General features: G+C 44.3%; 1 protein-coding gene across 6 annotated transcripts in view; it reads right to left on the minus strand.

The window, feature by feature from the left end:
- Nucleotides 1-3,477: 3,477 nt before the first annotated feature.
- LOC142891718 (neurexin-2-like) overlaps nt 3,478-27,148 on the minus strand; it is an 86,803-nt gene continuing 63,132 nt past the window's right edge. For 4 of the 6 annotated variants that reach the window (XM_076031454.1, XM_076031455.1, XM_076031452.1 and 1 more), the window contains 6 exons: nt 18,267-18,448; nt 12,018-12,189; nt 9,670-9,759; nt 8,026-8,354; nt 7,048-7,132; nt 3,478-6,043 (listed from right to left, as the gene is read on the minus strand). In XM_076031454.1, the coding sequence (XP_075887569.1) occupies nt 5,244-6,043; nt 7,048-7,132; nt 8,026-8,354; nt 9,670-9,759; nt 12,018-12,189; nt 18,267-18,448 (1,658 nt within the window). In that variant the 3' untranslated portion in view covers nt 3,478-5,243. The remainder of the gene's footprint in view (nt 6,044-7,047; nt 7,133-8,025; nt 8,355-9,669; nt 9,760-12,017; nt 12,190-18,266; nt 18,449-27,148) is intronic. The other 2 variants (XM_076031457.1, XM_076031456.1) reach the window with 1 other exon arrangement.

A 27,148-nucleotide genomic window follows, 5' to 3' on the forward strand; every position in this document is an offset into this window, starting at 1 on the left:
CGGAAGTGACTTAATATGAGATGCAGTATCGGTAGGGAAGAAGGAGCGCTGCAAATCTGTAAGGTGATCTTGTACAGTCAAAATGATACCGATTTGGCATTAGAAAACGCATTGACTGTCTTAATTAATAATTAGTAATGATCATGACGACTAATTCATCTAACAATAATAGTTAGTTGTGACTCACCTTGTCCTGCTGATCTTCTAATGTGCTACTTATGAGCAACTAAGACAGGAAGTTGCACACGCACTAAAATAAAGCCGAATAAAGTTTTGGCTCCAACATATTCAAAGACAAACACAAAGGAGGAAGCGGTACAAAAACAAACAAACAAAAAAAAAAAATGTAATAAAGTATTTTCCTCAAAACCTCACCACGTGTACTAAGATAAAACCCAACTGACATTTTTCAAACTCAGGCGATCAGACATAAATCAAACTATGTGGCAGATGCATTTGAGATAACCTGTCTGAGATTTTGGATAAACAGACGAAGAATGACCATGACGGCAGCTGTCATCTGGGCTCGTCCTGTCACGGCTGTTTTGTTGATTTGCTCTCATGACATCTCAGCCGGGCTCAGCAGTGCCTCTTTGAGGTTTCCTTGTGCACCCTTCTTGATATTCAGTGTCAGCCTGGATCAGACCTCACCTGTGTCAGAGCTGAACTGACACCACACCTCAGTCAGCTCACAAGATCACCACCCCCTCCAAGCATCACTCTCGGTGCACACGGGCTAATGGGACGGGTGACCCTGCTGCCTCCAAAATAAAATCTCTCTACACTTTTGTCTTGTGCAGTGAAGCTCATCTGCTCTTGAAGAACAATTGATGGGGTGCTTTGGTGTTGGATGTGACAGCCTATACATCACGTCACTTTGCTGTTCAGTCTTATGTGGACCGCTGCCATCCTTCAGTTCCCAATGCTCTCAGCAGGGGGAGTGAAACAACACAAAACCCTCTTTAAAGCCTCACACTGCAGAGCACTATTTTTTATTTCAGGCGATGCGCAAGATGAACGTGCAGATGTAAAGTTCATTGCGCATAACGATCACATTAATGATCAAATCAGCAGGTCTTTAGAGAAATTTGAAGTGAGAGCTGTGGTGCAAAAGAAAAAATAGATTCAAAATATTAATGTGTTTCACACAGTTTAACAGACTGGAAATACCACTGTTGATATGCTCAGCTACTCCGTGACGATGGATGCACTGTACTAACGCAGCTTACCAAGAAGCAATTTATCTTTGCAAATTCTATGCTGGAGAAATAGGAACACGAGAAAACCAATCTCAAGGTGCACATCAAGCTTCTAAGTGTAAAAAAAAAAAGTGTAAAAATATTCACAAAGAAATCAACTTCAGCTTGTCCAAGGTTTCCAGAAACATAAAAGAGCATTTGATCGTTTGGGTTATTAAAAAAAAAAAAATGAGTCTGTGTGCTTGGAGGTACAGGACGTTTCTGAGCAATACATGTATTTCAATTGGATTTCAGTGTTGACATTTGTTATGAATTTCATAAAAAAAAAAAATAATCAAAATTGTACTGCTGAATATTCCCTCTTAATGATATAATTATACAACCTTGGATTTAGGTCACACCCCAAATGCTGTCTTAATGACATTAACAGAGTCTCAAATGTCTACATACCACGCAACTGTTTAACCATATACCTTCACTAAACCGTAGCTGCGGTGGAAAATACACTTTAACGTTCCATTTTGCCTTAAATAGTGGACATCCAGGCATTGCCAACACATCAGAATGCAACACTCGCAAGAGACCGAGTAAGGCAGCGAGGGTAGATGATGATGAAACCTGGGTGTAAGAAACATAAAAAAAAAAGCATCATCATAACCTGCAATTTGTGTGAAACTCTGTGTCTTCATGTTCAACATGCTAACCTATCCTGTTAGCTAAGCGTGGCATGATACAAGCATCACACTGAATTCATTATCTCCCTCACCCCAACAGCAGTGACTTTATCCACTGACAGGCTGATGTCATTGCTAAAATCTCAAGGAAGCGAAACTGTCCACTGTCTTTCACATAGGCAGTCATACCATGTGTGCAATAAATTCCTATATTACGTGCAATAATGAACCTATAAATGCTTTTGAGACTGGTGACCCATACTATTATTGCTATTTTCATGGCTCTTGAATACATTTATAATGTAATGTGTAATATTGTGTTACCAAATTGCAAACATTAGGCATGATTGTTCAACTGCAATGAGTTTGATGACTACCAAATGCTACTATTATGATTTTCTTTATTAGGCTATTTATAGTTGAATATGTACCTGATGGTCAGGTGTTGATTGTTTTTCAACCACTATGTTGTAACGCTGTGCATTATTCAGTGAGCACCGTGGGCATGGAGAGAACAAAATGCTTTTTTATACACACTCACCAATCACTTTATCCGCTTCACTTTGCCAGACTCTGCTGGACCCCCTTCTACAGAGCGTCCGGTTTTCTTTGTAGCGTAAAGAGAGATTTTTGACCATATTGACGAAACAGCATTGCACAGTCGTTGCAGATTTGCTGGCTTTTATGATGCAAATCTCCCATTTCCACTACCGCGTGCCAAATGTGCCTCATTGGATGGAGATCTGGTGACTGCAGGGGCCATGTGAGTACAGTGAAGTTGTGTTCAAAATAACATTTTGAGATCATTTAAGCTTTGCGACAGGATGCGTTGTCCTGCTGCCAGAATCCATCAGAAGATTCTACCCTGTGGCCACAAACAGATGGACGTGGTCAGCAGCGGCGCTCGGGTAGTGTGTTTAAATGATGTCAAGTGTGCAGAGAAAATTCCCACAAGAAACCCACAGCACTGATACAAAATGGGTCTATGTCCTCTAACCCTACAATCAAAATGTCACGGAAGACACTGCGTCTTTGCAGGCCACAACGTGTTTCCAATTTTCTGTTGTGCAAGTTCTGTGTGTCAGCTGCAAATTGCATCCTCCTGTTCCTTTTCTTAGATGTCAGGGGGGACAACCACAGTGTTGCTTCTTGGCTGCTATATGGCCCATCTTTCTCAAAGTTTGATGGGTTTTTGCTTTCAGTGCTGGTCTTCTGCACGACTTCAGCGCTAGTAACGAGTTACTGTTGCCTTGAGTTTGTCCTTTCTCCTTTGGCCACTGACATGGACAAGATATTTTACCAAGAGAACTGCTGCCCACTACGTATCCTCCAGTTTTCAGACCACTCTGTGCAAATGGTAGACGGCTGTGCCTGAAAATCCCTGAAGATCAGCAGTTTCTGAAATATTCAGAGCCGCATGTCTGGCACCAAAAAACCATGCAACACTCAAAACCACTTGAATCACCTTTCCTCCCCATTCTGATGTTCGCTTTGAACTGCAGCAGGTTGTCCTGGAGTGTGTGGAGGGAATCAAGCTTTCAAGCCTGTTTTCAAATATCAAAGTCCCCGTAAATCGAAATAAATCACCACACACGACAAGGATGTACAAAGTATATAATCAAGTGTATTTTCATCTTTATCACGTTCTGTACACATATTAAGATCCATTTCACATGAACACTATACAATAGCAATGAGTGAGGAATGGAGTATGTTCCGAGCGTTGAGCAGCTCGGGCTGAATGGCACTTTCATAAAAAAGAAGGAGAAATCACAGAGCATGAATAAGTAAAATGTAGACATAACACAGAGAATGGCTTTATATTTTCAGATCCATTGAGTAAGAGATTCAGCACATATAAAATGCACAATGCAACAAAACAAAACATTTGTTTGTTCCATCGCTGTGTTTTCTCTGCATAATCTGAAACTGTAAATTTAGCATAAAAGAGAGAGAGAGAAAAAAAAAAACCCATCAGCAGCTATCAGAGGAAAGTGACCCCCTTGTCTGGACTGAAGAAAAAGGCCATCTAAAATGTAACGTGTTAAGAGGAGTGGTAACAAGATACATTGAAATATCAGAGAAATAGCAATACATTTCACAACCTTCAATTATTCATTTTATCGTCTTTTAGTAACTGATAGAAAAGAAAAAACAATACATGTTTGGCTGCTTTACAAGGAATACCTATGTCTCAAGGATATGTTCACATTGTGTGTGTGCTTCTGAATCATCCCATGACAGTTTTGGAGGAAAAAGATCCAGCCTCGGGCTGAGTGCTCCTCTGTTTTGTTTTGCTTTTGTTTTTTTTCCTCCCGAGAGGACAAACTTCCTCAGAATATAATTTTGTGTCCCCCAACAAAAATCCTGTGATGCTGGGGCTGCGGCGGTTTAGATGTCGTGGTTAAAGCGGTGTGCGGGGCGGGGCGCTGCGTCCTCTTCATAACGGATGCCCTGCATACACGGTGCTTTTTTTTTTTTTTTTTTTCAATCGGCTAACCTCTATATGTACATACAAGCAATGTTCACGGATGAGATACCTTCACAGGGTGTAGACTGACTTGTTCACGATTATCCCTACATGGAACTCCATGGCAAGGTAAGTAATTCTGTCCGACCCGTCCCCCGCTCTGCGTTCCAAGGCCAGAGTATGCTGAGTGGTTTAATATCCCTTTTAAGATGCCATATTTAGGCTAAATATCATGCTTCGTTTATGCACCAGCAGCATAATACCGTCTCTTGTGATGGACTGACTGAAACCATGTAACAGAACTTGGAGGCTGCAGAGACAATGTGGCATCTGAATAGAGAGGCTCTTGCTTTTTCAGAGTAGTCATAATCACTGGGGTGCTTTCTGCTCATTTACCATAAAATTCAATAACTGGCCCGGTTCTGCCTCATATATCATAATGGGGACTTGAGATAGAGCATGACAAAGAAGTACAAAGAAAACATTTAAGCAAATCTGTCCCGATGTTCTCAGCACTTTCGTCACTGTACCATGCTATATACAAAGCCAACGTGGATGTGCCGCTCCCTAGCTTGTTTAGAAAAAAACAAAACAAATAACAAAATAAACAATGAAAAAGGAATGGACAGAGAGTTGGTGTATGCAGACCGAGCGCGTGCCGCGACACGACGGATGAGTCAGAGCTTGCGTCGCACATGAGTTTGTCTCTGATACGAGCTCGACTCCCGAGAGAAATGTAGCTGGCAAAAAGCAAGATTGGTGCAGTTCCTTTTTTTTCCTTTTTTTCTGTGTGTGATGTGTCTGTGAAACTTCTGGGGATGGGTGACCCGACATGGGAGAGAAACATGAAAGCATCCCCGCTCATCCTCTCTTCTCACGCCACATCGGCCCACGTCGCTCTCAGACGTAATATTCTTTGTCCTTGTTCTTTTTGCCCTTTGTGACTGCCTTGGCCACAGAGGCTGTGACTGTGCTTTTGTCCTTGACCACTGCGCCGTTGCCCTCCACAGTGGAACTGTTGGCAAACGTGTGGCTCTGCTCTGTCTGGTAGGAGCCCTCGTCCCGGTTGCGGTACTTGTACATGGCGTAGAGGAGGATAAGAATGCAGAGAGCAGCAGCAGCCACAATGCCAACCACCATCCCCGTGGTGCTACTGGACTCCCTGATCACCTCCACGGCACCAGGTAGGCTCTTTTCATCTGAGGCTGTGGGGTTGGCTGTGGGCACATGGGGAAAATTGGGGGGGTAAGTTAGTCCCGGCGTGTTTCGGGAGGATGGAGGAGCAGGGGGCAGAAGCACCTGGTCGCGGGTGTTCATTTTGCCTGCGGGGATGTGGAGCTGGTCAGGGTTGGTGGTGGGAACATAAGGAGGTAAGGGGCGGGGTTTCTGGACGCCACCCTCACCAGCGGTGGGGGGTGGGGGAAGGACTGTCCTGTCAGTGACCAGGGGGGAGTTATTACTGTAAAAGTCCTCGTCATCCGATTCCGTCATCTCCCCAGAGCCGAAGGCCGAGACCTCCACAGGGTCACCACAGTCCTCCTGGTCCGGGGGGCAGGAATGGTGAGGAGGGAGAATCAGGGACTCTTTGGTGGTTTCGAGAGGGGACAGGAGGGTGGGAGGAGGAGGGATGACGGGGTAACGGGTAGCGATGGAGGGAGGCTCAAGGGAATCCACTGTTATAAAAGGCAAGACTAATTCACCTAGGAAGAAGAACAGAGATGGTAGGGGATCCTAAATTAGAACAGCCATACACAATCACATTCCGCAAGAGAACTTGCGCTCATTAAATCGCAGGCACAATCTGGTAATTATATCAGAGTGAGGAATTATACTGGCGCTGGCTGACGTGCAACATTACGATGATTACCCTGATCTATAAGACAAGCTTATTTATATCAACATTTGGCAAAGGCAATTTGGCAGGACTGAGCAATATATGCATCTATGGGTGACCACAGTAACAAACACATCCTTTTTATGGCGTGTAGAACAAGAACGCTGGAGAGCTCACATGAGACACACAGACAAAACAATGCCGTGGCTACAACCAAACAGAGCACGTGACAGACACAGCATGTGAGAGGGGTTTACATCTGGAAGCAGGCAGCTCGGGGGTTGACAGGAGAGATCACAGACAGGTTAGCCGAGTTCACGTTACACATGTGGCATGACGGCAGCTTCGCAGACACGTAGAAGTAACTGGGATCACGTGGCCAACAAGTTGCGCGTTCAAAAAATAAACGGCTGGATGCACAGTGTGGTATACATGACCTCGTATTTTAGGCGTGGGTTGCTTAATGACGCCCTCTGTTGGTAATTAAGGCATGCATAATGAGAGGAGCCTTTAGCGTTAAGGTCCACGGCTTGTTGCTGTCACAAGCCGGATCCAGCGTCTACTGTCCTCCGCTCCTAATGACCGCAGCGTACCGAAGATGTCCTAGCGTCTCTCTAATGAGCTATAGACTCAGCTTAGAAGCTCATGCACAGGACGGACTGACGGTTGGCTGTGTGAGAACGATCCGAACGGGGCAGATGTTTGACATGAGCCGGCAATAAATGAGCATTTGAAAGTGCGGTGGTGAAGAAACAAGAAAGTGGAAAGTGCGAGACTAATGACGGCTGAAGGGCAACACCGCCAGCGAATGGATCGGAGCTCGACTATTATCCTCTCGTCTTTTCCCTCTTCTCAAACGCTTGAACCCACCTGTTCCCGGCTCGCACTCTTCGAGGTCCTCGTCATCACTCGGACATTCGGCTGATGCTACCAAGATATCGTCAGAATTCTGCGGCTGAGGTGGAAAGACGGGAGAGAATGGGTTGTTTAACATCAAACACGCTGGAGAATGTTTCCGGTGTCTGCATCGAAGCTCATTTTATCTGCTGATTGCTTTTGCTGAGAACAAACTGAACAGATTTCTGCCTCGCTGGTGCTTTAGCACAGCGCAACTCTTCCTTTTAAATGAATTGTAAAGCCAACAAATGGGGAAAAAAGTGTTTCTGCCTCCGTGTGTGTAAACAACAAAAATACAGAACAAGTAAATTCCCAGGAAAATACAGATGGAACGAATACCCTGATGATATGTTTGCATTTACGTGCTTGATTATCACGCTTTAGTTTGACTGAATTGCATTTCAGGACGGCGTTGTACCGAAGGCCTGAGCAGAGTGATGAACAGAGAGATCACTAATGGATTACTTGGACAAATTGAATGCAATCTGAGGGAACTGGACAAATAAATGAAAGGAAAATGCCCTCTGTATTTTTAATTAGGGGGCTCGAGGGGGATTTTCATTGTAAACCGAGGGAAGCTGCTGAATCTTTCCAACTTGGCAGTTCTGCAGAGTTCTGGGATGAAACCACCTTCAGTCAAAATGGTGGCTGGTTGCGTTCAGCAGACTGGTAGCAATATTGTGACTGCTTAAGGTAAAATCCTTTATGCTTTAAAATTGCGAATGACAAAGCACAAGATTTGCGCATTATCTTATTGCAACTAAACTATGTGAAGAGTTACACATGGGAATAAAATCAAATGACTTCCAGCACCTGTCTTCTTTAAATCCCGGTATTTGGATTAATGATACATAATCTCGTATTTTAGCAAAAAAAAAAAAAAAAAAAATCTGTGGTGACACCAAAGTGTGAGCCTCAACAATTTAGGACATCCCCTCCCTGATCTCTAACCTTTGAGATGCTCTCCCTCAGACTTGGCGAGCGCTGCCTGCGCGTGGTGGTGGTGGCCATGGTGGTGGTGGTCTCCATGATGGTGGTGGACATGTCGGACACGGCCAGCGGCGTGGCGGAGGTGGTGTCCGTGGTCAGCACTGCCAGCGAGTCCCCAACCAGGCGCAGGTTGCCCTCTACCCGCACGCTGGGGTCGTTCTCCGCTGCCAGCTTGAGCACCTGGAGGCCGTTGTAATACAGCCCCGAAATCTGACCCTGGAAGGGCCGGCCCTTGTCTTGGCCGCCAATCTTAATGGCTGCCTGGCTGTTAAAGATAGTCAGCTGTCTCCCTACAGTCATGACAGAGGCGTGAAGAAGGACAAGGGTTGGAAGAGGGGAGAAAAATGATGAAGCAGATGCAGACGTGTTAAAGACGGGAGAGCTTTGCAGGGCAACATCTTCAGAACCAGGAGGGTTTTAGGGAACGCTGTGTTAATCTGTTCAAAATATAAAATAACAAAATGAAAAAAAATGATTTAGATCATAGCTACAATTGGGGGGGGGGGGGAGGTTAGTTAGCAGCAGGTTTACGGGTTAGACATGCAGGTTACAACCATCAGAAGAGCTTGGCTACGTTTAAATGCCTATTTAAGTGTTTGGGTTGGAAGGAGGCCGTCTTTTGGAATTATGTTGGGTATCAGTGGGGGAATAGAGCACTTATCTATCCATTAACTTCAGAGCAGATGGCGCGAGGGGGCTTATCTCATGGCATCTTTTCTCCCAAGATGGGCAAATTATTAAAATGTGACTTTCTGTGCTTTCAGACTGCATGATGCTGAATGACAATAAAAGATAAGCATCCCGCCATCAGGGGCCACCGAGACGCGCTCTGCTCTGGGTGCTCCACCTCCTGAATGGTGCAATGACATCTGACAGCCTCGCTGTCAGCGGCTCCACTGATTTGCCGCGTTCCATCAGAGGAGGGGCACAGCAGCGCAGCAGCGTGGCCCCTCTCTTAAGAGGATACTCAAACAAGTTAATGGCTGCAAACAGTTGTCTAATTTTACAGCCTCAGAGAGCCGTTTGGAGATGGTTTCAGCCCAAAGTGGAGCGGCGGAGGAGTATTACGGCAAAATAAAGGTGGGGGAATGAGGAAGGAGGGTCATTAGGAATTATGACACAGGTTATATATTTTAAAATGTTTATTTTAGGTGGGGTTAGAGCACTCTTTAGAGAAATGTCGCACAGCATTTTACTGCTTTTTTAAGTATAGGGTTACACACAGCATCTAGTTACACACACTGGTTAAGGGGAGGGATAGAGTTAGCAAGGGTTATGCTTTTTTTTAGTTTATTGGTTTATGGTGGTTACCAAGGCGCAGCATTTCCACAAGACGTACGGATGACAAAGAATAGTTAGCCATTGTGCTTTGCCCTAAAAGAAGCTTTGAGTTCCAATCTGAGCGTTACTGCGGTCAGCAACACGTGAAGTCAATAGATATTCCAATTTTAATGTAAAAGTAGCAGTAGCTGAATTGCACATAACTAGCCAACTTGTCACCCTTGTCTTCTGGTGCTGTACCTCTCCAGAGGAAAGGTTATTTAGTTCAGTAGTTATTTCAAAAGTTAAAATTAATTAATTACTTAATTATTATTTTTTTTTTACCTTTATCGAGTAGCCACTCGTCAACTACCCGACCAAGTCTGTATGGGATTCTTTGTCTAGCAATAGCCAGTCGTTCATAATCATTGTGTCCTTCAAAGAATTTGGAGAGACAGGTTAAAGGTTAGTCTGCAAACTGAAAGATCACATGGTTAGAAACAGTGTTAGAATGGCTAACAGGTTGAAAAAGTTAACAGTTTTTACTCAGCTGTCAGTTAGAAGAAACCTGAGGTTTACTGAGTCTTACCTACTTATTACGAAAGATAGAGTTAATGCTGTTTAGAGTAAAGTTTAGGCTATTTATATGCTACACTAGTTAGTCATGTCGGCATTTGATTAAAATAAAGCAACAACTTGTCAAATATAAATACATCAATAACAATGTTGCATCAAATGTTTTGTATGAACAGTATGAAAATGAAAATTTGGATTGACTACAACAAATACATGTTGTCTTAACGTTGCACTGATGCATTCCGTAAAAACAGTCGTGACACACTTTAGATTGCTGAGGTCTTCCCCCAACTCAGATACAAGAAATTTAAATTGTTGCATCGAACACAGGCACCGTCCTCTGCTGGACTCTGTGGGTAAAGGTTTCCAATTAAAGGAAAAAAAGGAAATGTACATCAAGCCATGCCAACTAGAACATGGTCGAGAGGGGCAGTGAATGCTCTGTAGAACTGGGCCGAGTGAAGGCGGCCACACAGGAACTCGCAAGACCATATTGTCCATTTTAAAAAGTGATCTTTTGCCTGGCAGCACATGTCAAAGCTATTTGTTCTGGTTGCTGGGTGGGTTTGCGCTCTCACCATAAATCTATCTACAGCCTCAAGGTTCGAGTGAAATCGAGCCGAGACGACGTCTTCCGGGCAGCCTTGTCTCGGCTGTTTTGTTCTGCATCAGAGTACAATTGTTGTCGCGTTCACAGAGCGGATGGCCAAGTGAACTGAGCCAGTGGGGAAACCTTGGAACGACATCACGGCATTCCGATCCAGGTGTGAGAGCAGCCCAAAGATTTCTTAGACAGCACCGGCAATTAACAGTAGGCTCCAAAAGAGGACTTTGCCTGTGTTCTTAAAAGTGGCAATATAATATTCTAACCTTTAGTTCACAATGCAGCAGTAAAGCACTGGATAGAAATCCACTGATGCTGTTCAACTACTTCATCAGAACCAGTTAGAGAAAATGCTGTTTTCTAGTGGGGAAGACGTCAGCTCTCCATCTTAGGCATGCAAACACAGAAAAGTCATGTGATGATTTGAATTATTGCAGGAAATATACTGTTTGGCCTGAACCACCAAAGTCCAGTAAATGTAAAATTCACTAGTGGTTTTTAGTAAATTTAGCTTGAAATATAACATTGTTAATAAGCTACATTAGTTGCCAATTCGATAATATTGAATAATGAATTCTTACCGGCATTAAAAACAACTTTTTTTTTAGTGCAGTCGAGCCACCTGAAAATATGCGCTACAAACTACATATTGCACAATCACAGAATCATGTGACTGTGACATGACATTGTAAAAAAAAAAAGCTAGAAATTACAGTGCGACATAACGAAAAAGGCAAAACACAGGGCAAAGCAGGCCTTCGCTCCCGCAGTATTATTTCATGTTGCACTGTTCAAGGGTAAAGCCATGCATGGTAAAGTCTGTTTCTTTATTCCATGCAGCTTTAACGTCCTTTGGTTCATCAATATTGAAACTACGCCAAAAGAAAATCTATTCTTTATTCAGCTGCTGTTTATGTGCATCGAATAACCCTAACAGAAAATGATTTACTGAAGAATAGATATATAAGATAATACTTATCACATGTGTAACAGAGACAAATGTCACAGCCACTTAAAATAACCTCACAATACAAGGACATAGTCCAGCCCTCTAAAATGTTGCATTAATTGTATTTATAAATATATAAATGTCATACTTATGAAAGAAAGATCAATAAAGCTTGTCTCCCTTCCACAGCTGTCGGTCAGACCTGGCAACACCAACAGCAGCAGCTGACGAGAACCCTGTCTATTACTCTGCAGTTTGGAACGCAGATTGAGGCAAATATAGCCATTTCAGATTATTGCACTGTTTAGCCTGTATGGAAGGACCACTTATAGAGGGGAGGCGAGTTAATGCCAAACCGCTAAAATAGCAACGCTGGAACGATAAGATCGACAAATTAAAATGAGCCACTGGGCAAATTTCCAATTGCAATTTTTTTTATTTTTGTTTAATTTTTTTTGCAAACAGTACATTTCCACTTGTTTGATATGCAGACATGCGATCCGCTGCAGCTGATTGGGTGCGTGTTGGTAACAGACCCATGGTTCGCCGGCAGGGCTAACTTACCTGGCGGGTAACGCTCAATGACCGGATGGTTGTCCACCTGGAGGGTGGCGTTGCCGCCACTGCGTGTGAAGCGGACAACGTGGTACTTGCCGTCATTTACTGTGACGGCGGGCTCGTCGATGGTGATGTCGTCCGTCCCCACGTTGAAAATGACGCCAATTTTGCCTTGGTCCTGCAGGTGAGAGAGACCAAAGCAGACGGACGTCGCATTAAAGTTTTGCACCGTGTGACGTTTGACAGACGACCGGTTACAGGAAAAAAAAATGGTCACAAAACCATTTTAACACACGCATAGCGAACGTCCAATTCCACAGAGCAGTGTTGTAGCACCGGAGGTTGGTCTTGGTCTCCAGACCACTATTCAAGGGTCTCGGTCTGGTCTCAGACCCTAAGGTATTTTTACTGGGTCTGGTCTCGGTCTCGGTCTGGACAGACTGGGGATTTTTGATCCAGACCTGTCGAGACTCAGCCAACACTGTAATGACACGATAATAACTGAAAAGAATTCAGCTGCTGCCGTTTTAAGCTCTGTTGGTGACACCCACAGTGAAACCCTGCCCTCTTATTCCTAGTTCATTTATTTTCTAATTTTATGGAGCAAAGTTGTTTTTTTGAAAATGGCTCAAAATAGTTGGCAAAGCAGCAAAATGTTCAAGAAAATTATTAAAAGCCACCTTGCTGAAAAGAGACTTTGCTGTTTCATTTAGAAGCAAACTTGCATTTAAAAAAAGATTCTGGTGTTTTTTTTTCTGTTTAGTTGTCATATTTCTTTGATATGTAAAGTCTTGGTCTTGGCTGGTGCCGTCTTGACTACAACACTACCACAGAGTCTTTCTCATACAGTTTTATGCTTCACTCATGAAGCCCTCAGGCTACGTAGACTAAACATGCTAATGTAGTGGTCATGTGACACCCACGTCATTAAAATCTGATGTGACCTCTTTGTCACAATAGAAATTACAGGCATTTCGTCACTTTCCTTCCTCCTCTGACCCCCTCCACATGAGGTACTCTTGTTTTAATTTAGTTTGTATATTTTACAAACACCAAGTCTAAAAAAAAAGAGTCAACAAAAATTAGCTTACCATGAAATTCCCAAAAGAACACTAACGAAACATGACCTTTTTTTCCTGGCATTGAGGCATAGAATAAAAAGAAAAAACACCAGAAGCTTGTTTACAACGTATCACACAGTATATCCTAAAGGTTCTTCACGAGTGCGTTGAACAACATGAGCTTTGAAATCACAACAGACTGCGGAATCCAACAATAGCGGTCGGTGCGCTGCGATGCTCTCCGGTGTTTGGCATTCGTGTCAACCACTTTCCCTCCCATTGGCAAGCGTGGCTCGATGAGGAAAATAATGATGCAATCCCCGGGACGTTGCACTGCAGGGTAAACACACTCTATTTGATATTTATTGGATGAGTCCGACGAGCGAGAAGTTCAAACCAAAATAATCTGGGCAAAGCACTGGAAACCCAGACGGGCTTTATCCTCCTAATGTCTGGAGGAGCAAAGTGAGGTTAAACTCGGCCAAATTCCTGGAGTCTGAGCTCCGTTCCAAGTGGCAGAACGATATCTCTTCTGGAATGGACAGAATTCTTTAGGGCTGAGCACCGTCCCCCCTCTGCAAGCAGCTCAGGTTCCCTGATGTGGATTAATCTTGACAGAATTCTGCTGCTTTTCTTCTTGCTTGACCAACTTCTTTCCCTCTGAGCCACGTCTGGCTCCTGCCAACCTACCCTGAAAGATCAGAATCTGCTTCCCCGGCCCGCCCTTGGATCCCGCCCGAGGAAGACGAAGCATCAGAATTAAAAGTGTCTGAAGTTCCCCTCCGAGCAACACAAGGTTGCTGTAATAAGGAGCAGCGGCCGAGTTCACACAGTGAACCCGGTGACGCTCTCGGCCGACTCGGAGCTGTGTGGAGAGTTTATCGACCACCTCTGTGTAGCGTACAAGATATTATATACGCCTGGAGATGATATGCAACAGCAGAGGCCTTTAGTGCTCAATTAACACGGGGTCGTTACTGCACAACAGCGTGTTGTGCACGTAGCTCAACCCCCATTAACATTATGTAACATTAATAATAAGAAACCTTCAGGCAGCAGCAGCAGCAACAGCAGCAGCAGCAGCTTCCTCCCATATCATTTTTTTGTACCCTCCCAGGACTCTGCAGGTTGATATTCAAACACCACAGCAGCTGGCAGCACCGCATCACACCTTCAGCTGAGCGGGAGAGTAAACAGAGGAATTGGCCGGCGTAGTGCTTTATTGAAATGAAAATCCTGCAGGCTGCCGGCCCTGCATGGCTCACCGTGTGTGTTCACAATATTTACTGGCCGACTGCTCGTGATTCACAGTTTGTCTTGCGTCCCAGTGTTTTTCGGCGCCGTCACGGGCCGGACCGTCGCGGACGAGCCCGTCCGTGGCGTGTGACATCTAATCTACTGGAAGCGATCGTCCTCCCGTTCTCCAGAGCCAACATGCAAACACAGGGTCGCGCAGCAGAGGGGGGGAGAAATTCTAATTTAGGCTTGGGACGGAAGCTTTCTTGGCTTCGCCGTGGCCGCCAACCGTCTCAGTGAAAACCTCTGAGCTCCGCTGCCTCCCTCTCATCTCCTGATGCTCCTCTTGATTTGCAATCATTATTCATTTGAATGTAATTCTGCCTCACACAGTTGGGCGTTGAACACGACGTGTCTCCAGAGAGACGTCGAAAATAGTTTTATTAGTGTGTATTTAACAGAACCGGCTCTCACTTTATGCATTTTGGTTCATTACAGAGAATAAGTGATGCTCCATCGCTGCCATCACCGCAGCCTGGACTGTTTGTTTTCTGGCGTCACATGATTTCAACCAGCGAAAATATTTTCCTCCAAACTCCCACTCGCAGTAAACACAACCTCAGCCTTCCCCACTGCCTCCTGCCTCTTCTCGTCCCCCTTTCTTTTTGCTTTCTCTGCCACCTCTAAATGCGCCTTAAGGCTGGACCCTCACATCTTTGTCAAAGTCTCCCAGCTGTGGTGAAAGCCTTTTCCTTCAGGCGCTCCTTGTTTCCAGCAGAGCTCGCAGTGGGGCGACGTGGCTGCGGCCTCCTATGCTTCACATTAGAGGCAAACGAGGGGGCATTTGCCAAGATTCATCTTTGATGAGACTGAAAGAGAAAACTTGCCGCGGTGACGACAAACCTCCTTAGATGAGACGCAGCTGAACATCCAGTTTGTTGCTTTGTTCTTTAATAGCTCATTGACTGGACGGAGGACGGCGTCTTCAAGGATCACTCGCTATTTTGGGTGTTTTTTTTTTTTTTGTTGGATTCTTCAGAGACAGGAGGTTTTTTTTCTTTGTTCGACAGCATTAGCAGCCGAGTCACTTGTCATGTGTTCCCGCAGGAATAAGACATTGCTTGTTGGCCGCACGACACACAGTAATCGACGTGTTGAGCTCGAATAAAAGAAACACAGTAAATAGGAAGCGCTACAAACGCTTTTGAATCCAATGCTTTTCAACAATGTTTCTCTCTTGAAAGTTGTGTGTTTGGATGACAGTGACAGAAAGAACTGGTTTCCTGAATCATAATGTGATCTATTTTCTAATTCTTCTGAACTGCATGTAATTTAATTCCCAAATGATCAAAAGCCACTGCTTTGCATAAAGTGTCTTTTTACCGTACAACCTCCTGAAATGCAGATTTCATTTGCAGACAGGAATTTGTAGTACAACGTTCAAAGGCTTTGCACTTGTCAATCACAAAAAAGCAGGTTGAAGCCTCCAGCGTCAAAATGTAGCATCAAGAAGACGAGCAGAGACCATCTGATTCGTTCAAAACGCCTCTGTTTTCCTCTCATCTTCATCCTTGTGCATCTTTAACTCAAACAATTTGCTCAAGCTCAAATGTCTGACAAAAATCACTGTCATCATCTGACCTCTTTAGGACTGATGTAACTGTTGTTATTTGACACATTTAATGTATTGTTTGATCTTGTTGTTGCTCATTAAAAATCTGAACGTTTTAAAACATCCCTCGAATGTAACACACTGTTGCTTGGGACTTTTTTCTTTTGGTGGTTTAGGCAAATGATTTATTTATTTATTTTGATGAGTCTGTGTGTGTGTGTGGAGGTAGATGGAAGTTGGAGACTTGCTGTTTTTGATAAAAAAAAAAAAAAAAGAAAGGCGCAAAAAACCCAAGTGCAATCTGGTGCTGCTGCATTTGGAGTGGAAACAAATTCAGCGAACATCTGGCGGACTGAGCCTCATCCTTACTTTGATTGACGTATTTGTTAATTAAAAAAAAACAAAAACACAAAAACACAACACAACTTAAAATTGCTCTGCATTACTTATAAGACAGTTTCTTAGGAGAAAGTCTTACAGTTTTGTGAAAGTCCAGGCATCCTGCCTTCAACGCCATGAAAAAATAGATTTAAAGAAAAACTTTTACGGTTATTCTGAAGTCACAGAAATCCCTGCAGCACCATCATCCCTCTTAAATCATTTGCTTCTTTTACTATCATCCGTCTCCCCTGTGTCTAATTTCAACCATCCCTCCACTCTATTCACCTGCTTTTCATTGACTTTCGCTCATCTATGTCAAAAGTCAGTAAATGATCAACATCTTATGTGCTCAGAGGTGAAATAAATAATACATATAATAGAATGACCAGAAGATTTTGAATTAAGTCTCTGCTATGCAAGATGAGTTACAGGAAAAAAGCTACTTGCCCCCTCCAATGCCTCCACCCCCCCCCCCCCCCCCGCCCTTCCATCGTTCATTTTTATCCACGATAGCCTGAGCAGTAATGAGGTGTCAAAGTTAGCAATCTGTCAAAGTGCAGGGACTTGGCACAAGACGTCTTTTCAGCTGGCTTTGCATTTAGCAGCAACAGTCCTGAGGAGGCTGGCAAGGTCCCTTTTCAGGAAAAGAAAACTGGAATGCAATTAAAGTGAGTGAGTTCAATAAACATCTCAAAGAGGATTCTCTTTTCTTTTCTTTTTCCCTGGCACCCGGTGAGTCTGGAAAACTGTCAAGTAGTGCAGGATTTCATTTCTCCCGGAGAGGCTAGCGGACGCGAGTGAGTGGGCTGCGGGTTAACGACATGATCAACTTTCATCTCCTAAATTAATCAAATGTTTTGCACGTCTGAATAACAAATGAGTCCATCCATCTGGAGAAAAAGGTGCAACGGAGCGAGCGGTACAGAAAACAGCGGTAAACAGAACAAAGACGAGTGGGCTTGAGGTTGTCTTGACTTTGAGATGCGGTGATTTTTTTCCTCTCCTGTCTTTCAGTTGATTAAAAAACCTCACGCTTCCCTAATAATGATGTTCTTCTCTGTTTCCAGGCAGAGAGGACGCGGCGCCGAGACTCGGAGCGAGACTCCAGCCGTGATTTTTGCCATGTGCAGTGGCAACAGGTGTGATTTTAATTATTACGCCGCTCACAGACGTGTGACAGACGCCCCTCCCCCTCCCTCCACCTCCTCCTCTGGTCTTCATCACGGCACATCTGCCCTGCGGCTGCATGCTAAAAAGGCTGATTCCCCTGCAGGAAAGACACAGTTGCTGGCAGCTGCTGAGGAGTCACTTTGTTCCACTGGCAGTCACACGTGTTCATCACCAGAGAACATCTCTCCGTCCACCAACTTATGCCCCGCAACATCTCTGTCACCGCCACTAAATTCATCTCTTTCTATTTTATCTCACTATTTGAGCCCAGACGTCATTAACCGGTGACTCAGACCAGCTGCGGCAAACACTGCTTCACGTTTGCTGTCAATGCCAGGACGACTGCAGGGAAAAACAAGCAAACAAACAAACTGTGCTTTCAAATGAAGGATCCTTTTTTTGATTCCAGCACAGCGTTCATCAGGATATCTCGGAAAATGGAAATGGAGACTCGATTGTGACGGGTGTGCGAGCCTGTGTGTGCGAGTTCTTGGAAAAATAAGAACTACACTGATTTGAATTAAACATCAATGAATTAAATAGCATTAGCTTATTGTTAGCTGTGGCCATGAGAGCCACTGAGGAAGTTTATTCATAGACCTAACTCTAAAGCAAACCACAGCTATTCCATGTCATTTGAATTTTGTCACAAACATATCTGATCCCCGCATGTAATTTACTAGCGCGTTAACACCTGCAAAAAAATGCAAACGGGAGGAAGTTCTGACTTTTTGTGACTTTCCTCCAGTGGAGCAGCACGGTGCCACCAAGAAGCCGTGTGACTGCAGTACTCACTATGTGCAGCTGCAGATAGTCTCCGAGCCCATGGGTGCTCTCCACTCGCACCAAGATGGCGTCCTTCTGCTGAGTGCTGAAGCCCACGGCCAGCCGGTCGGCTCGGGTGCTGGGCCGCTCATTGGCCGCCCAGGTGAACGTGATGAGCGCCCCCCCCTTTCCGAAGATGTAAGTGGTCCCAGCTGTAGGAGGAGACACAGCGAGAAATTGCAGTCAGAAACAATAGAGGGCACCTTCTGTTGCAGACACGCAGGTTTTCCTCTGACTCGCTCAGACGGAAGAATCCAACTCTCCTGGCGTTATTTCCAGTGTCTTTAAGCAGCGTCTCCAGCATCAAGATGAAACTCCACCCGCCTTCAACCCACGGCCATTTTTAGGCGCTCTCTTCCCCACTGAGAGCAACGCAGCAGGCAGGGAGAAACCCGGACCAGGGAAGGAAGGAGGCATCAGTCCCCTCTCCTTTAGAGGTCCAGTGTGTGCCATTATTAAGGGAGCCCGCCTGACACCGTGTTTCACATTTAGTTCACTGTCAGACGGGCTTCCTTAAAAAATGACGGTGCAAGAAGGCAGCTAAGCAGGAGGAACACCCTTATTGTTCTATGTATAATATTATATATATATATATATATAAATATATACATATACATGTATGAGAATGGTTCTGAGGGTTGGGAAACCAAATTAATTTAATCGTACTGTGAGTATACACGATTATTAATGTATTTATGGGCAGTATGTTAAGCTTACCAATATAAAAATCGCAAATCAAGCACAATTTTACACACTGGACCTTTAAATCATTGAAATCATATTTAAGCAGCCTGATTTACAGAACATGGTGAGGCTTTACATTCTCAGATGCAAACTGATGCCAATAATTCAGAATTCCGCGCCACAATCTCTCGGCTTCATTATTCCACGACTCAATGCAGCAAATATGAAGCTCTTTAAAATTCCCCCACACAAAAAGAAAAGTACCAAAAATTTGCGATAGAATAAAGTACTCATGTCAAAGGATTAAGTGTCCAAAATCAAGACAGACTGAGATCCTCATCGGAATGATTTCATCTTTGTCATGAAAAAGCTTCTTTGACGCACATATAAAAAAAAATTATATGTAAAATGAAAAAAACAATCCTCATCCTCATCATTCATCCTCGCCTCATGTTCATGTGTGAGTTTGCCGTTGACCATGACGTAGAGGTGCTCCTGTAGGTAAGCGCTGCCGTCTCTGGAGATGGCATGCAGGCCCGTCTTGGGATACCCCAGAGAAACACCCACCCATCCCAGAACCATCAAACCACGAGAGACACCATTCAATGACGTACAGCATCCCGCAGCCCAGCTTCAGTCCGTCCATGACGGCCGTGGTCTCGGCCTGCTGGTGTATTAGCTAACATATGCAGGTGATTGATGTGATGCTCAGAAAGCACAGGTCTGCAGCAGACTCAAACAACGCTCGCTCACGCAGTGGGAAAAAGGTGCGCAGGAAGGCTGCAGGCACTCAGAGTGACGCCCGTCTCCTGGGTGATAATTAAGACTTTGTCCTGATGAAAAAACTCAGAAGGTCCAAACAGCACCCCCCCCACCTGGTCAACGTTTGCCACTGACGTTAATCCGGCTTCTGCCGTGGTTCCATGTCGCCCGGTGCGACTGGTTGGAGTGGTAAAAAGAAATCGTCGAGCCTCCACAGCCTGCGGTGATGAAACGCAGGCAACGCGGTCCGACACCTGAAACCTGAGCATTCTCATTCTCTTAAGAACTGCTATTTTTCTGTTCTCGAGAGGAGCGCGGCGAAAACACTCCAGATAAAAATGCTGCCTCCGTGTCGAACAGTGTCTGTGATGACTGGAGCACTCTGCCGCTCGCTTTAATGGGCACTCAGCGCAAAGGCTTCTCATTAGCGGGAACTAACTGCTCGCCGGCTTTCTTAACACTAAACACACGGGCAACTTAAGAACACCTTGTATTGACATTGGATTTAATTAAAAGGGCGAGCTCCCTGACAAGTGCTACTTTTCAAACCATATCATCATTAAGGAAACTTTAATTATCAAACCCGGATTTTGTGGTCAAGATGTGGCCACAGCTGTACCCTCGTAACAAACGGCTGCAGTCGTTCCTGCTTATTTTTTTTAGGGGATTCTAAGGGAGATTTTCATCTGGACTTTTAGGGCCAGATCCAAAGAATGGAGCACAGCAGCGATGATGAGATGTGTGTGTGTGTGTGTGTGTGTGTGTGTGTGTGTGTGCAGCTCATCACCTCATTAGTTGTTCAGACAGGAGAACGTCAGAATCACTTTGACAGAGGTAAACAGTGCCTGGTTTTGGTTGCCGCTGTTTCCGTCTGTCAAACTACATGCGGACGTGAGCGCAAAGTCTTTGTGGATCCGGTGCGCTGTTTCTAATGAGGTATTTGCATCGAAGGGGGTGTCATTTGCGCAAAATGACCCATTAGAATGTATTCAAATGAGTGAGGCGCAGCCCTGCCGCTACCTGCGCCTCAATGCATTTTCCGCCGCTATTCACTGTGCGTCCGCTCCGTGGATAGGACGCACTATTTTTGGTGCTATTTGCACAGATTTCCTGGTGGAAAAAAAGGGGCACTCGCTTTGTGGTTCTGGCTCTTAGTCTTTTGATGAAGTTGACACGGTACACTTCAAATTGCAAAATGGCATAAAGATACGGGAAAAGGTTTTCTTCTCTAGCATATTAGAGTGAACTTAATTGCATAACACACAGCATAATAATGGCTCCATCAGTGTGCAGACTGTCTCCACGGACGCGTCACTGTGCCGAGCAGCAGGACACCATTCCTATCGGCTTCACGTCTCCATTATCGACTAAATGAACTTTTACACACCGAACTGCGTTCGATTGTAGCTGACGCTCTGAAAAAAAAGGGTGAGTGAAAGAATCACATTTGGATGCCAGCAATAATTGGAAGTGTTTCATATAGCATCCCACAAGGATTAGTTAAAATACTCTAATAGTACTTTTCATGATTCTCATACACCCCATGACAATTTCTAGCGTTGTTTGTTCTTGGGAAAACAAGTAGACAAGCAGCGATGTGGTCAATCACCCAAATCTGGAAGCAATTTCACACCATTTCACTGGGCAACATAAGCTCCAATACTAATTTCGTGGGATACTCGGGAGACTCGGGCCTTCTGAACTTTCAGCATCCAATTTTCAGTGATATATATTGTGTACAAGTCGGTGCCAGGGGAACTGGATTTGTTTGTTTTTCCACCTCATGTAATTAAATTACTGACAGGCAGCAAACTACAAAAAAAGAAACTCAAGTGGTGACTAACGAGTAACACATTGGCACGTTTTCTTTTTTTTTTGTTAAATTGTGGGATATAGAGTAAATCTTATATGATTAAAAATAATTTCATTTGAAACCCTTCTACTGGACGGGAGAGACTTTTCTTCACACTGAACTGAGACCTTATGTTAAAGAAAACCAAAGGCTCATTTATGTATTCCAGTTCCTTCACATCTTTTTTCAGCTATTAAAAATCTTTGCAACAAAACTGACAGCCAACATTAACATTGCCTGGCAAAACAGCTTCGTTTTAACCAATTGTGTTCTTTAACTTCTTTTCCATATTCTCAAGTTCTCCTTTCTACCAAAGCGGTATGAGTGAGTGAGTGAGTGAGTGAGTGAGTGAGTGAGTGGGAACCTTCGAGGCGGAGAGAAAAAAAATCCTTCTTGAAGTGCATGTCGAGGACTTGCAAGCGTGTCTGCTCGATGCAAAGAAAAAAAAAAAGCCTCATCCTCACACTGTAAACAGTTGAAAAACATGCAAGTCGTCTCCTCTGCGAAGCCCATTGGGACTGAGAACACACAGGCAGCAAACCGGAGGAGGAATGTAAACTGTGAAATGAGCCTTCGCAAAGTGTACCATTAAAAATGGAACACTCGCTACCTGTAGTCTTCTGACAGCAGCTACTCCTGCATCAGTCGCAGTATTTATGGACTCGGCGATGACAATTCTATTCCTGTCTGGTACCTGCTTCAAAATGTAGAAGGCAGTAAATTAGTCTTGTTAATTTTATAATGAGAGAACATCAGAGTCTTCTCCCAACACCTCCAGGGAGCGCTCAGCTCTTCTCCCGTGGCCGAAACAAAGCGTCTCCCCGCTCGAATAATGGAGCTTCCTCTGAGATTCGCAATAACCACAAAATGTGCTGCAGTGCACGTCTTCATTATTTGTGGTGAACCTTCCACTGTTGGATGGGAATAAAGGATGGCATGCTGATAGTAACCCAGTGGAGTGATTAAAGGAAGAGAAAGGAGGACGACGCGGACGGCGCAGCGAGGGAACGAAGCGCCCGCTCTCCGCTCCGTCCGACAAAAGCATCGAGGCAACTCGTGCCGCAGGGTGCGATGTGAAGATGAGCGACGAGGGGCTGAGTTGGACAGGGATGAGACGGGAGACGCGAGTAATTATAAATGCATCGCAAACTGACACTTGCACGTGCATTTAAACGCCCGGTGTGGAAAACGCAATTCATGGCCCTTTGATGCAACGGTGTGGAACCTCCCTTCTCCCCCACCGCCCTGCTGTGCCAGCATGCATCCCACTCAAACATCCCGTCCTTGTCCATTTCTGATCTCGGCCTACAGAAGGACGAGGCAACACAATTTGCATCCCTCTCAACGCTTCAGAAGCGAAATAGCTTTAAATGCGCACCCGGCTTCTGACCTCCGCCGCAGATTCCTGCAGCCTCAGCGAGTGAGTATTACTCATTCTGTTTCTAACTGTTCCCGATGACTGCGGACCCCGGCTAGCAGACTTGAGAATAATTGTGCGCTGACAAGCAACCATCAACATTAGGAAATGACCCCCCCCCCCCCCCCCCCCCCCCCGCCTCCTGTCAGGAGACGCGGCGGTAAGAGCGCAACGCGGCCTGTAAGATGCGGCGAGGCTTGTTAATGAAAGGGCAACAAGGGCGCTCGAGTGGGAAAACAAAGGCGGCGGCGGAATAAGAGCGTAAAACTATTTCGGAGGTGTAAAAGCACAGAGAGTTATGGCGATGCATCAGCTCTGAGTTTGTGCTCATGACTTATTGGGGAGCTTCACATTCCTTCTACGCTCTATTAAATACAGCTCAGCCAAACGGGGAGAGGGAAAAGCGCAGCGAGGACATACGCTGCTGCCTCTGAAGCTAAAGCATTGCACTTGAGCCAGGAAATGGCATGATATACTTAGTGCAGTCAATCAAATCAATTGAATTTTAATAATTAAAAAGCGCGCTGAGAGTCTGGAGGACCATAAAGATGCACGCACTCTGCACACAGGCAGAGGCACATTCAGGCTGTGCCTCCATTACGACTGAAGTGCTGTTTCTGCTCCCATCAGCGAGATGTATCCAGAACGTCAGTTCCAAAATTGAACGTCTGCAGCTCGGAGCGCCTCCAACCATCCCCTCTCCTCGGCGGAAATCGCCAATTCCCTCCCCTGCTCAACTTTGAGACCTGGATCGTGATTAAACTCTGTGGACGGAATTCTGAATGGGGGGAGGGGAGAAAGTGTATTAACACTTCTACTCATCACAAAAACGCACTGAGACGTTTCTCTCAGGAATGTGGCGAAACGTTTCTCTGCCAGAGTGTTTGCAAGGGTCTTCACTAGTCTTTTTGAAATGAACTGTGCATCTGTACATATATATATATATATATGTATATATATATATATATATATGTATATATATATATATATATGTATATACGTATATATATATATATATATATATATATATATATATATATATATACATATATATATATATATATATATACGTATATATGTATATATATATATATATATATATATATATATATATATATATATATATATATACGTATATATATATATATATATACGTATATATACGTATATATATATATACGTGTATATATATATACGTATATATACGTATATATATATATACACGTGTATATATATATATACGTATATATACGTATATATATATATATATATATATATATATATATATATATATATATATATATATATGTATATATATGTATATATATAAAATTTTGTTTCATTTCCAGTTAAACAAAAATGTTGGACAATTGATGATCAGATGTTTTCAGTTTGAAAAACTGAACCTTGGTCTCGTTTTCTAACAACCTTAACAGTTTGAATTGTTCCAGTGGGCCACTGCTGCTCCAGATGAACCTCACAGGAAGTGAAGCAGCACGTGACTGAACTTTATTATTGAAAAAGTGAAAAAAGACATGCAGAATTGAGTGGCTGAGCTGCTCGGTGCTCCTCGTTGATGCTCCTGCTCTGATATTTTCTTATCTCCGACAAGTGGAGCCACTCGGCTCCGTCAGGCCTGTTTATTCTAAAGGAGCCATTTTTCCGAGTGAAGAACACCTGCTGTCAGACAAACTCAGGGAAGTCACTCAAGGAGTGCTTTGCTTTGGCATTTCACCACACCTGCTGTTATTCGGTGCAAAACAAAGGAGGCTTTGCCAAATAATAAGACTATCACGCTGATATTTGGCTGAATGACGACCTACCTAACAAAAGGTACAGCTGATATGAATAATACCACCAGCTCACTTCTGCTTCGGCCATGAAAAGCAATCACGGAAAGCGAGGACTGGAATCCGACAGGTGAACCTGGTTGGACCTTCTCTAAACTTTTGCACGCACATGATCAGTTTCTGTGTTTTTCCACCCTTTCCAACATGCCATCCTCAAACAGGCTAACACAAATATCTGATCCACGAAGGTCACCTGACAACTTGTGGCCACGCTGAAATTCTTCAGCTGTTTTGTTGTGAAAACGACCACTGCATGCTTCTATTTTAACGTCCTACTTTCACGATGCAATCTCACTTTACCGGTGACTATTGTCATCTTCCATTATTTTTTACCCTGAAGCTGAATACCCTAAACTTTTTTGTGAGTATTCCATGTTGAAATGAAAGTACGCTGATGAGTTTTACATGTTGCTCAGCGCAGCCTTCAAGGACGAGCGTCTGAGAGTGACATTGATCCCAACTCTTGTCTTTTCAGTGAAGTTCAGGCTGCAACTCCAACTACGACACACACACACACACACACACACACACACAAATGAGCCTAAGTGAAACTACAGGGCTATAATTTCGAGAAACAAAAACACTTTTTTCCAGCTCAATTACGTGACTTCATTGAAAATGGCCTCAATTTGACTTTAATGCTATTCCCACGGTGGCTTTAACCTGCTTGCGTGAAATGGAGAATGAGGAGATTATGGCTCTCCTTCACCATAACGACCAGAGTCCTGATCTCAAACTGTCCAGTCTTAAAGTGCAGGTTGGTGCTCTGGCATAATAGGAGTGCTTAAACGGCCCTGTCGATAATTACGTGCCGAAAAAAAACACGATTGCCGATGTGTTTGACTTGAAGTAGACCGGCCCAAAACGGCCTTGCTGTGTCGCCGCCCATGTATTGCACAACATTATCATTTAATCGCAACCACATTTGTGGTTGAATGTGGAGAAGGTTGCAGTTGTGTAGGTTAACAGCCTGGGTTCTGATGGGTCCCTGAAAATGATCAGCGCCACCTTGTCCAAACTTCATGTTTTATGACAAGTGAGCTCACCTTGAGAATCCAAACTGCACAGACAGAATAAGTGAGCATTTTATCTGCTCTTGGGTCTGAATGACAACATTGAATATTCAGTTCCCGAGGCCATTTGTTTCTGTACAAGAGAGACACTTTTAATTGAATTACTCTTTGGCATCCATTTGAATGCAGGACGAAGACTGAGTTTGTGGGGCACATGCAGTATTGGTGCATACTTGAGGGTGGACAGAAGGCACCACTTCCACCAATGCTTCTTCCCCCGCAAATCTAACCTTTTGCTTTGTGCTTGTGCCTCATTTTATCTCCAATTTATTGTGGTTGAAAGGCTCCTGAGGTCACATAATTTTTTTCCCTTTCCTTAAGGTACTTCGGCTTTGCTCTAAATCAAAATTTGAGTAAAATGAAGTGGAACAGTCCAATTTCCTGTGCCACTCCTCGTCTCGTCCACTCGTCCTGGCCTCGCACACGGCAAGACGCGCGATCATCACATCTGTATTTGTTTGCAAAGCAGACGGCGACATAATGTCATCAGTGCTAAAGCTCACTGGCGGCGTACAAACAGAACAGATGCACTGAGGAGAGATAATTTCTTTTGTTTTTGCGTTATTGCCTGCATGTGTCTGTGTATGTGTATGTGTGTGTGTGTGTGTGTGTGTGTGTGTGTGTGTGTGTGTGTGTGAGCATTGCAAGGATTGTCTGACTCCCATCTGGGTGGGTAATGTAATATGTGACCTGGAGGAAATGGAGCTCTCTCTGATAGACCCTTTGATGCTCTTCTTCCTCCGCTCTTCCCTCCCGCACCTCTTGCAGCAAGAAACAAACACTGCGTCGCGTCTGCCTGCATTAAAGGCACAAGAAAAAAAAAAAAAAAAGACCTTTGTTTGTTTTGCAGTCACACTTGCAGCGACGGTTGCGCTGTGCTCTGTGTTCTGCTCGAGCGCCGAAAGGTCCTCAAAGATATCACGTTGGAGGGAAAGATGCTCAATAATCCATTTCCTCCTCCTGAGATATTTCCCTGGAAGCATTAGCTGCTCTCTGCCGTTTCACAGCCAGACAGTTCTCACACCAACGAGGGGACCCTGGAGGATGAAGCGCAGCAGATTTTCACCGAGTGTGTAGAACATGTGGGTCTGTGGCGAGCGCTATGACAGGTCAACTTAAGTACAATCCTCCTTGCGTTACAGCTGGGGAGGGACACGGTGGGCCAAGCTCAGCCGAGGGGAGTCAGGGGACGGCAAGCTCTTCTTGGCACACAT

The sequence above is a fragment of the Nelusetta ayraudi genome, unplaced genomic scaffold (genome assembly GCF_046127955.1).
Source record: "Nelusetta ayraudi isolate G7.1 ecotype Tasmania unplaced genomic scaffold, CSIRO-AGI_Nayr_v1 ptg000033l, whole genome shotgun sequence".
Lineage (NCBI taxonomy): Eukaryota > Metazoa > Chordata > Actinopteri > Tetraodontiformes > Monacanthidae > Nelusetta > Nelusetta ayraudi.